General features: G+C 29.2%; 1 protein-coding gene across 1 annotated transcript; it reads left to right on the top strand.

Annotated features, from left to right (window-relative positions):
• The first annotated feature begins 207 nt into the window (after positions 1–207).
• On the top strand, positions 208–6,623 carry LOC123270439. The gene is made up of 8 exons (XM_044736517.1): positions 208–1,129; positions 1,230–1,796; positions 1,990–2,273; positions 3,161–3,256; positions 3,365–3,581; positions 4,520–4,547; positions 5,297–5,636; positions 6,582–6,623. Exons 1-8 carry the CDS (start codon positions 604–606, stop codon positions 6,621–6,623), a joined length of 2,100 nt encoding a protein of 699 aa, XP_044592452.1. The 5' UTR covers positions 208–603.
• The last annotated feature ends 5,203 nt before the right edge of the window (positions 6,624–11,826 follow it).

Raw genomic sequence — 11,826 nt, 5'->3', positions numbered from 1 at the left:
GTCCTATAGATCAAATCGCTAAGATCAATATTAAGCGAGATATTAAGCCTTAAATATATTTTTTCGTGAAATTTTGGCCGATCATTGATTTAAACTTATTAATATCTTGTTTACTTTCTCTGTTTTTTATATTTTTTCTTCAATATATTTTTTTAAGGCTAGAAAACTAAAGCAAAATTAATAATCTACAATATTTAACCTTTAATGATAATAAACATTTAATCAAACTCTTTTCTCTTTGTTTCTTCTCCGTCAGTAGGTACTTAATAATCTAATTGTAACGTTGCGATGTAACTAACATCGCGGTGATTCCTCCACCAGTTGATCAACAACGTTTGACAAAGAGTACGCGACCAGCGAAAGCTCAGTCATTGTCCGCAAATCGAAAGCCTCTCTCCTCTCCAAAAATCCCCTCTTTTACGTAACCTTGAATTAGTTTAATAAATCGCCCGCCTAATTGCAGCGCTTTCTTTGTTCTTTATTGTGTGATACTAATGCCGCAAATATCGAGAACAAAGCTCAGTGAACACTGAATGTACTCGCGTCGCATTTGTATGCTTTACGTTGCGTTACATTTTTCTATCATTTTTATTCTTGTCGAAGATGTCTGAACAAATCGGAAATAGAGTTTATAATTATTTAATTGGATTTGAAATTCATAATATTAATAATATTAAGTTACCTTCGTGTAGGGATGTATTGAATCTCTTTATGTACAAACATCGATCCTTAAAATTAAGTATACGAGCAAGTGCTAGTAGTGTGATCAGTGATACGAATGCTATTTGGGCTAATCTTTTCATTCCAACTTCTCGACCTCAGCACAGTATTAAAAAATTGGAAAAAATTCACAGTGACTACATGAAACTGAAGAATCATCGAAGTCATGCAAAGACATCGAAAAGACAACGAACAAATGTGGAACAGTTTAGCAAACGTCTTGATAAATTATTTGACATTGCAAATTGTGCTGCACTAAAAAATTTACCGAAAAATTTGCAGCAATTTTTGACAGATTGTCGTAAAGGAAATAGAAATATCCATCTACCAGCAATTGACGTTATACCAGAAGAAACTTCTGGAAATCTGTCTGCGATGGAAGTAGAAACTCCCAATAATGAGGAAATTGGTTAGTTCTAATATTATAATAGTTTTGTTTAATTATATTTGATTTGTTTAACATTCAGCTAATATGTTTACTAATTCACTGTTAACATTTTTCATTTCAGGAATGAAATTATCCCAACAGTCGTCCTTAAATAGTTTCTGTAGTTCCATATCAAATTCCAGTGAATTGAAGCGAACTTGTTCAGACTTTGAAGATACAATGCCAGCGCCTAAGAAAAATAAAATTGATATTCTGACTTCGGAATTAGTATTAGCACTAGATAGAACTAAAACTAGTAACAGAAATGCGATGTACATCATTTCTGCTGTTATTCAAAGTTTAGGACTTGAGATTGATAAATATAATTTAAGTTACTCCACTATTCGCAATGCGCGTATTTCAAAAAGAGAAAAAATTGTCGATACGATCAAAGAAGAAGAAATTTTTGATGACTCTCTCGTAGTGCACTGGGATGAAAAGATGCTTTCTGCGGGAAATGGTCAACCAAAAGCAGAACGATTATCAATACACGTCACCGGAATAAATACTGATAAAAATTTAAAAACTCCGATTCTCTCTGATGGCACAGGTGAAAGCCAAGCTTCAGCCATTTTTGAAACGCTGATAGAGTGGGATCTTTGCGATAATGTTAAAGCAATGTGCTTTGATACAACTAGTTCAAATACCGGTAAGTTAATGTTGTGGTTGAATGAATTTATATCACAGTATTTATTTTGACTTGGGAAGAAATTTTCAAATAAGAATTTGATTAATTATTTTAATTATTTTTACGAATGTTGAGTTAAAATATAAGCTGAGTCAAAAATTTGAATAACTGATAATTAAATAACAGTTTATCAATAACTAATTCTTTGTTTTAGGTTGTTTTAATGGCGCATGTGCATTATTAGAAGATAAAATTGGCCGTGACTTATTATATCTTGCTTGTCGCCATCATACTTCTGAATTGATGTTACGAAATGTTGCAGAAGTTGCTTGGCCAGTGACGAATAGTCCAAATGTACCAATTTTCAAAAGACTCAGAGATAATTGGGAAAAAATTGATAAATCTGCGTATGAAATCGGCACAGAGGATAAAGATATTGCACTTATTTTAAATCAAAGAAAAGACGATATTCTTGACTTCATAGAAAATCAACTGAAGGTATTAATTAATTCATAAATAGTTTTACCATTGAAAGAATTATTATTTATAAAGTTAATTTCTTTTACAGTCATTAGATCTTTCTGATACACTGATAGAAGGACTTGTTAATATTTAATAAGCTTTATTAACTGTTAATAAATGATTTTTTAACATCATGGGATTTGATAAATATTTATTAACAGTTAATTAGTATTCATTACGTAGAATTTATTAACTGTTAATAAATATTTATTAATTTATTAATAGTTAATAAATATTTGTTAACTGTTAACAAATATTTATTTAGGATAAAAGCAAAAATAGCAATTTTCTTTTGACACTTTTTATAACCCTATAACTGGAATACATTGATAATAATTCAATTCACTTAATAAATTAACGTTTTTAATATGTAAAAATATAAAAAATAATTATGAGCTGTGATAGAATTTGGTAGTTTACAATAAATGTTATTATAATGTAATATAATTAATGCAAATAATTTATAAGGATGATTTTTGTTTATAAGCAACCTTCATATCATATGACATTGCAAGCCAAACAAATTCACTCAACCAAGTATTTATTAACTGTTAATAAATATTTGTTATCTATTAATAAATATTTATTAAATATTATTAAATGTACTTTTCTCCCTAATAAATATTTATTTAATGTTAAAAAATATTTATTAAATTAAATTATTATCTTCAAATAAATCAAATTATTAATAGTAAATAAATCCTTTTATCAGTGTAGTTATTTTGCATACTTCGATATAACTCGAATTTTTAAGTGATTTAGTTTTATAAATTTTGCCTTTTTAAATAATATTTTTACTTTAAAATTCTGAAAATATCTTCTTTTCTGGCCGCAATTATTAAATTTTTCTTATTTTTTGTTAGAATCATCATCCGAGAAATGATTACAAGGAGTTTTTGGAGCTGAGCTGTATCTTTTGGGTGGTATCAAAAGTCATAGAGCCGAATTTAAAGCACCTGGTGCTTTTCATCACGCACGGTGGTTATCGAAAGCTCTCTATTGCTTGAAAATATATATGTTTAGAAACCAGTTTAAAATGGGAGCAAACGAAAAAAAAAATTTTGCAGAAAATATGTGTTTTCATCGTAATATTTTATGTAAAAATATGGTTTACTGCTCCTAATGCAATAAATGCTCCAAACTCGGATTTGCAATTAGTAAAAGATCTTATTGACTACAGAAAAATACATCCAGAAATTGCAAATGCAGCACTCGATAAATTGTCTCGGCATTTGTGGTACTTACACGAAAATCTTGCTTGTTTAGCTCTTTTGATGAAACTGTGTCAGTAGAAGAAAAAGTAAAGATCGTACAAAAAATAAATTCCCAGGTAGCGGTCAAAAGCCTAATAAACGTTTATCAGTCGCTTATGAAGAAATAACGTCGTTATCTGAGAAAACATAAGCGATTTTGTTAATCCAAACTCGTTGTTTATTTTGAGCAATTTGAGCTCCCCTATGAATTTTTGCATACAGATCCAAGTTTGTGGGAATCAAATCTTGAGTATAAACGATGTTATGATACATTCAAAAAGTTAAAAGTAGTAAACGATACTGCGGAAAGAGGAGTAGCGCTAGCCGAAAGTTTTAATGAAGTATTGACTTATAACGAAGATGAAAGACAAAGAATTTTTCAAACTGTTCAGCACCATCGATCTCAATACACATCGTGTAAAAAATCACAATATATTGACAATGAATTAATCTAACAATTCATTTTTCTGCTTTCAATAATAATTAATTGGTATTGTTGTTTTTATTTTTATTAAATACTTATTGTTGTTAATATAATTCGAACTATTATAATTTAATAAACTGTTAATAATATATAAATTATTTAAGTGTAATTGAATTCATAAGTTTTATGCAGAAACTCGTAAATCCATTATTTATTAAAGATTCTTAAGATATAAGCTTTTATAATGTAAGATACTTATCATATCCTGTTTTTCTAGCCTTAAAAAATATATTGAAGAAAAAATATAAAAAACAGAGAAAGTAAACAAGATATTAATAAGTTTAAATCAATGATCGGCCAAAATTTCACGAAAAAATATATTCAAGGCTTAATATCTCGCTTAATATTGATCTTAGCGATTTGGTCCATAGGACTTTTTTTGTTGGAAATTGAATTTTCTACAAGTTTGTCATATACATTTTTTCCGTAGCTCTTGATATTTACGAGATAAATGCGAAAAAACGCCAATTTTATGAAAAATCCAGGTTCAGTGACCCGTACTGCCTCGCCAGTGTGAGTTACGATTTTGCGGCAATGGGCACTTTTGTAGAGCGTTCAATTTTAAGAAAAAACCATCTTCGATCAAAGTGATCTCATGAAATGCCGCTGAGCTTTAGAAATTCAAAAATTAAAAATCAAAGTTTTTGTCTATTTTCAATGGGAAATATTCACATGCCTTGGTCGAGGACATTAATTAATATTAAGAGCTCAAACTTTCAGGGAATTTTTTTTTGGGTATTTCCAACAAGAATTCACGATGGGACCGAAAAAAAAAAATAAAGTAAAAAAAAAAATCACCCTAATATATATATATATATATATATATATAGATATATATATATATATATATATATATATATATATATATATATATGAATATATATTGAATATTTTTTCTCGGGGTACTAAACTTACAAAACATTTTTAATAGATTTTGTTTTGTAAAATTACAATCTCGTATTATAATATTGTTAAACAAATTGCCGATCGATGTTTAGTAAATTACAAAAATTGTTTCGTAATTTTCCTAAATTGAGTTGGAATAAAAAGCGGAGTAAATTTACAAAACTGTGTATTATAATTACTATATTGTGGTGTGTAAAAACTTCCAACACATTTTTAGTAAAAATACTATAGAAATTTTTAACAGTGCACATCAGGTTATTAATTGCTTACCGATAGGAAAAATTTCTTTTTCGTGAATATCTTTTTTTTTAAATAAATTTTCGAAACGCTACTTTTATTTTCATGTTTATGTTTAGACCACTACAAAACTTGGCTGGACACTGTCTAGAAGCTGTAACTGCTGTCAAACCCTCTGATAAGAATTTGGAAATAATGATAATACCAAAAGGAACAACTGGAAATATTCAGCCACTTGATGTTTTCGGATTCAGAATATGGAAAAAATTTGTCAAACATTCTTCTGACAGTGTAATATTGATGGGTCAAGATTTGAATTTACATTTGAGAAATAACATCATTAAGTTACAATCGCTTACTCATAATCAACTTTCATCTCCTCGATATAGAGATCTTTTCAAGTACTCTTGGTTCAAAAGTGGTTACGTAGAGATAAAACCAAACGAATACGAAAATCCTGTAAGTTTTACATTTGGAGATCGTTGTAATACCCACTGTGAAATTCCAGGATGTAAAAATTTAGCGGTCATTAGTTGTTCTTGGTGTAAAAAGTCATTGTGTCGTGAACATTTTTTTGATCAATATCATAAATGTAGTACATATAACGAATAAAGATGTCACACATTTTATATACATTATTAATGAATGAAAAGATGAATTAGTTTTCTTATTACCTTATATGAGTAAATAATCTGATGACGTTGTTTAGATTCTTCGAGATGAATATTATGTTAGATCGAGAGAAAAGAACGTGTAGTTTAGCAAACTATAGTTGTGTGTATTGATTCCATGGAAAAGAATCGATAATGAAAAGAAGAAAAAAAATTGTTACTGCTGATAAGTGTGATAAAGTAATTATCAATAAAAGATAATTTAAATCTTGAATTTTAATTTCCCATGATTAATGAAAAAACACGTATTTCCTATTTTCAGAGCTCTTTCGATTGCTGTTGGTCCCGTTGAAAAATGATGAATTTTTTTTTTTTTTTTTTATTAAACTTTTGTCATTTTTATTGATTATAAAAACTATTTGATATTAATTTTCTAAAATCCATTTGTACACGTTTTTCATCATTTTTCATGTAGATTATAACCCACTTGGTCGTTTGCAAAAATATTGACTGCAAGTATTTGAAACCTGCAATTGACTCCCTTAGGGGGTTAACTTTGGGGGTTGATTTCACCCCCTAAAAATGTTTTTCCGCCGATAAAAAAAATACGTGCCTCTTAGATTTCGATGTAGAATAATATATTTCAGCGGCATTGAAATCGGAGGCGGACACCTGGGAACCTTTCCTTGTTAGCTAAGCTAAATGTCTTTATTACTCTAAGAATTATTGCATTTGAGACATTATAATCATGTATTAAACCATTTGATAAAACCATTTTAACCATAAAACTCAGAGTATCGGAGAATTGTTCATTCCAATGCCCACCATTCACTAAGCAATAAATAAAAAAAAAACAAATGTTTTTCAATTTTCTTTATTTTTTAAAAAATTAATTTTCTCGACGATTAACATGTTCAACTTTTGGTTCTATACTTTTTTCTTGTTTTTTGAGGATTCCTGCAAATTTTTGGGACCGGTGTTATGAAAAATAAAATTAAAAAAAAAATTTTTTTTTTTTCAATTGAAAAAAAAATAAAAATCAAAAAAACACTTTTGTGCAAATTTCAGGATATTTGTAAAAAATGTCAAAGTCTTATATGAAAGATAGTAAAAAGAAATTAAAAATGGTAATCATCGAGAAATTCGGAGTTTTTTCGGAAAATCTAAAAAATAACGATGAAGATAGGTTTGAATAATTTTTTTCTATTTTTTTCCAAAAACAACATTTAATAACAAAAATTAAAAAAAAAATGTCCCGATAAGTCAATTTTTGAAGAAGTTATGGCAATTTAAAAATAAAAAAGCGGTTTTTTTGAAAAATTCATAACTTTTTTTTGATTAGGTAAAAAAATTTTAAAAAATTATGAGAGACGTTTTTGATAGGGTAGAAAAGGATGGTTAATTTTCAGCCAAATCAAAAGGGGTCAGGGTCAAAAGTAGTCGATTGGGTGTGGAATGCCCCATATACAACTAAAACCGATTTTCAGATATTCAAAAATTGTTAACAAATAATCGAGTAAATTATTTTTATCAAATAAATTCTCACGAAATTTCACACCACAAAGTCTCTAAGTGACTCTCGGATAAAAATCCCCTTAAGGACCACCCAGCACCGACTAACGAATAAAAATCAATTGAAGTTAATGAATGAATTATCATTAATCAATGAAATAAGGAATAGTTAATCAGTGGAGAAGTAAGCCGAGTATAAGCCCCGCGGTCCACTCCTAGCCCACAGAGTAATATATTCAATATCTTGATGAATAAACGACGATCTAACTCACTTCTTGAGATTGTAGTCCTAAATATTGTTGGCCTCTTAGATATGTAACTACTCCGGGGATCGGTCCCTCTTGATTTCTGTGGTACTCCGTCTGGCGGTTACACTACTTTTCCCTGTTGCAATGCACGGCTCTTTCATAATAACCCCCAAACTACCCCCTCCTACTCTCTCTTTAGGCCCGAAGACGCGCAAGTGCTGTGTCGTAAAATTATCGATATCTGGTGATATATCGACTCAGGGTAATTTTACCCTGATACAATGTGTTTCATTCAGACATAAAATGTCAGGCTTTAATTCATTAACTAATACTTCAAGTTCATCTTTATGACATAATAGACCTGCTACATTAACTGCAATGATACTAAAATTTGACTTATCTAAGATACTGTAGTCATTATAATGATATGATAGCTATTGATTTATTGATACATTACTATTAAATTCTCTCCTTTTTTTCCAATAATTTATGGAGTATACCACAATTACGGTCAGTTGCTGTGTGATCATAATTCCAACTACTTGGCTTGTATTTATTTATGTATTTCAAACAGTTTATACATTTTGGAGTTTGATTACACTGTTTATCATTATGTTCTTCAGCACGAATTCGGCATATTTCGTTATTTGTACAATTTTTTGATATATGATGATATATCCCCAGCATCTAAAACATCGTAGAATTGTAGCATAATTATACTCTGAATTTTTTCCACCCATACTTTAACATATTTTTTTCTAACATCAATTTATGTAAATCGGGATTTGTTTCTATTATTATGGATCCAGAATTAAACTTAGTTTTGTATTTTTTTATAACTTTAGTATCTGCTGTGTCTGTATGTGACAATTTAATATTATTTTGTTTCATCAAAGTCGTCAAAATGACTTCGTTTTCCGTCATCCACAGATTCGGTAGAATCTGGCGCCAAGTTCCGTTCAAATCCGTTGTAAACGGAGCGCCAGACTACCGACTGTGTTTACTGTAAGCAGAACGATTTTTTGAGGCTGCGAAATTTTATTTAATTCTACGGTACTTTTTTTATCCAATTTGTTTATCATAACAGTAATTCATAATTTACTTCACCGTATTAATTAATTATATTCACTTATAACAATTTATTTACTTGAAATTATTAAATTTTATCAGCACATACTATAGCTCGCTCACAAATTTCGATCCTGACTTTTTTTTTATGGAGAAAGGTCAGCGCCACAGACTAGATAAAATAAAAATGTGTAGTAATCCTCCTATAGATAAGCAACTACAGTTAAAAAAAGTAATTCACAGCTTACATTTACGGCCGCCAGAGTGCACTGGAATTACATCTACATAAACTGTAGCTTCAAGGGATAGTTTGCAGTAAAAATGCAGTCAACACGAGATTTAAGTTGGTACCGATTGTAAATTTTCATTATAATTACAAAAAATACTAAAATCCGAACAAAAACAGTTTCACTGTAAAAAGTCGCGCCAAGTCCACGTTCATAAGACTATTAGGAAAAAAAAATTTTTTTTTTCTTTAAAAGATACAAAATAAAAAAATTAAAAAATCCAAGTAACCGATATGATTGTTTTTAATTTTCGGAAATTAAAAAAAATTTTATTGTAAATTTAAAAATTAAAAAAAAAATTTTAGAACGTACTTGGTGTGCGTCATTGTCTATTTCAATTTTTTTAAAGTCCTAGTAAATAGATTTTACGAATTTCATTAAAAGTAAAATATTTTGCAACCACGCACACTAAATACGTTCTAAATTTTTTTTTTTAATTTTTAAATTTACAATAAAATTTTTTTTAATTTCCGAAAATCAAAAACAATCATATCGGTTACTTGGATTTTTTAATTTTTTTATTTTGTATCTTTTTTTAAAGAAAAAAAAAAATTTTTTCTTCCTAATAGTCTTATGAACGTGGACTTGGCGCGACTTTTTTACAGTGAAACTGTTTTTGTTCGGATTATAACTTCCTCATCCACTCCGACAATTTTAATTTTTGGTCGTTTACTTTTTATGTCAGTAACATTATAGGCATCGCCAAATTTCTGCTTAATTTCATTAACTAAAATGTTCTTATCTGTTTCTTTTTCTATTTCGATAATCACATCTCCATTTACTGTGCTTCTCACTCCATTTACATCAACTCCTAATTCGAAAATATCAATACCATTTTGTAGTTCGTCCAAGGTTTTACCATAATTCTGAATAATCTTTGGCTTAACGACCATGCTTTCCTTCACTTGGTATGTGGGTTTACTAATTAGACTAACCCTCTCAATATTTTGTACTTCTTTTTCTTTCGTTGGTTTAACTTTTAACCATTTCTTTTTTTATTTCATTGACATTTCTATTAATTTCTTCCTGAATAAAATCTTTTAGTGAGTTTTGTAGTTTTAACATTTCACATTTTATGAAGTCCTTTATATTTATTGATATTTCTTCATTTGAATTTTGATCAATTTGTATACTAATTAATAATTATCACCTAGATGACCAAGATGACCAAAAAAAAAAATATCTTATTTTTGAAATAATTAGTTCTATAGAAGATAGAACTTCTACCCGTCTGGTTTTTCTGAAAGTACAGTTTCTGACGAACAGAAACGTACTACAGAAGTAGATTTACAAGCATGTTTGCACAACAATCACATGCTTGTAAAGGTGGACCATTTTGTGAACTCCGCCGTCCATCTTGGTCATATCAACCTCGACAGTAATTTTGACGTAAAATATTATGCTTTTAGACATGCTTAAAAATCTTATGGAAAGTTAATTTAGAAAATTTCACACCGTTTTCTTTCTCTAAAAGTGCGTCTAAAAACAAAAATTAAAAAAAAATAGATCTCATCGATTGCCCTTCAAGGGACTAGGCTTAAAAGTTGGGGGATAAGTTGTCACACAAATTTTATTCCCGTGTGCATCCCTCCCATATGCCTATTGTTGGCAACAGATCCACACTCGGTGTGTCTCTAAAATTTGACTAGTTATATCAATTTGATTTATTTATTTACTGTATATCATTTCTTATTATTTATATTTGATAATTTATATATCATTGTTATTAGTTTTTGAGTATTAATTTGACATTTGTTTCAGAAAATTGTATTGGACTATTCATAATTTTATTATTTCATTGTTTATATTAATACCAAAGTTTAACGATGGGTATCGGGACAGGTGAAAAAAATGCTCAAGCATTCGTAATATTGATTATTGGTAATAGGTCATAACCCTTGCTCGCCCGGGTGATTCCCTAAAGTATCGATTGCCAGCACAAGGACGAGTAATTTTGGTAAATGACTTGAGAGGCCCTTGTGATCGTACACGAGGCCACATAGTTTTTCGTAAAAATAAAAATCGGCAGACACGCGGGAGTCTGCATAGTGTAAGGAGTGTGGATCTGGCGCCTTAGTTCGAGTTTACTTTTTGGTGAGTACTCACAAGTTGAGCCAAATTATTATCCACACGCCGCGTTGTCTCCTGGCTCACAATTCGTTATTAAAAAATCGTTATTAATTAAGCGAGTCGGCCAGTATTTATTTATTTTAATTTTATAATTATAATTCGTCGAGATAACCCGACTGAGGAATTCGGGTACATCTCCGTTCAGTATTATTTAGACATAATTTCTATTTTATAATCAACGTCGTCGTAAAATAAACGGTCTACTCAGGATTTAGATCAATAATTAATAATTGTACGTGACGATATTATTATTATTGTTATGCGGTCTATTCGGCTCTAAACTTAGTTTAAGTAATTTCTTTTGAATAAATAGTTTATTTGTTTTTATTATTAATATTTGCTACTAATTGATTAATATTTTGATTTATGTCAATTACTTCCTCCTTTTAGCCCACAGAAATTAGCCAAATCGGCTGTGCCAACTGGAAGTTGATCGAAAAATAATAATTTCTTGAAATTTCAAATCCAAGCAGGTTAATATGAAATTCTAACAAGTATCTAATGGCGGTCTCAATTTGTTTATAAATAATAGGCAAACAAAAAAAAAACGTAAATTAAAAATTAAATATCTCTGAAACTATTAATCTGGCAGATTAAGTTTTCACATAAAATTTGTAGAGCTTAAAAAAATCTACAACTTTGCTTTTGGGTAAATCCCCGTCAGACTGATAGTTTATTAGTTATTAACAATTGAAATTTTATAAACAAATTGAGCTAGCAAACTGAAAAATCAATCGATTTCATTTTTTATTTTTTCCACATATTTCTAGTAATAAAAGGAACATTTTTAAAA

This window comes from Cotesia glomerata, linkage group LG1 (genome assembly GCF_020080835.1).
Source record: "Cotesia glomerata isolate CgM1 linkage group LG1, MPM_Cglom_v2.3, whole genome shotgun sequence".
In the NCBI taxonomy this organism is placed as follows: Eukaryota; Metazoa; Arthropoda; class Insecta; order Hymenoptera; family Braconidae; genus Cotesia; species Cotesia glomerata.
This window is presented reverse-complemented; position numbering and strand designations above follow the sequence as displayed.

Excerpts from the sequence above, each read along its gene's own strand:
- LOC123270439 (XM_044736517.1), top strand. The coding sequence starts at position 604 with ATGTCTGAACAAATCGGAAATAGAGTTTATAATTATTTAATTGGATTT. Across the intron at positions 1,797-1,989 it reads TACAACTAGTTCAAATACCG|GTTGTTTTAATGGCGCATGT; the intron begins GTAAGTTAATGT and ends TCTTTGTTTTAG. Across the intron at positions 3,582-4,519 it reads AGCTCTTTTGATGAAACTGT|GTTCAGTGACCCGTACTGCC; the intron begins GTCAGTAGAAGA and ends TGAAAAATCCAG.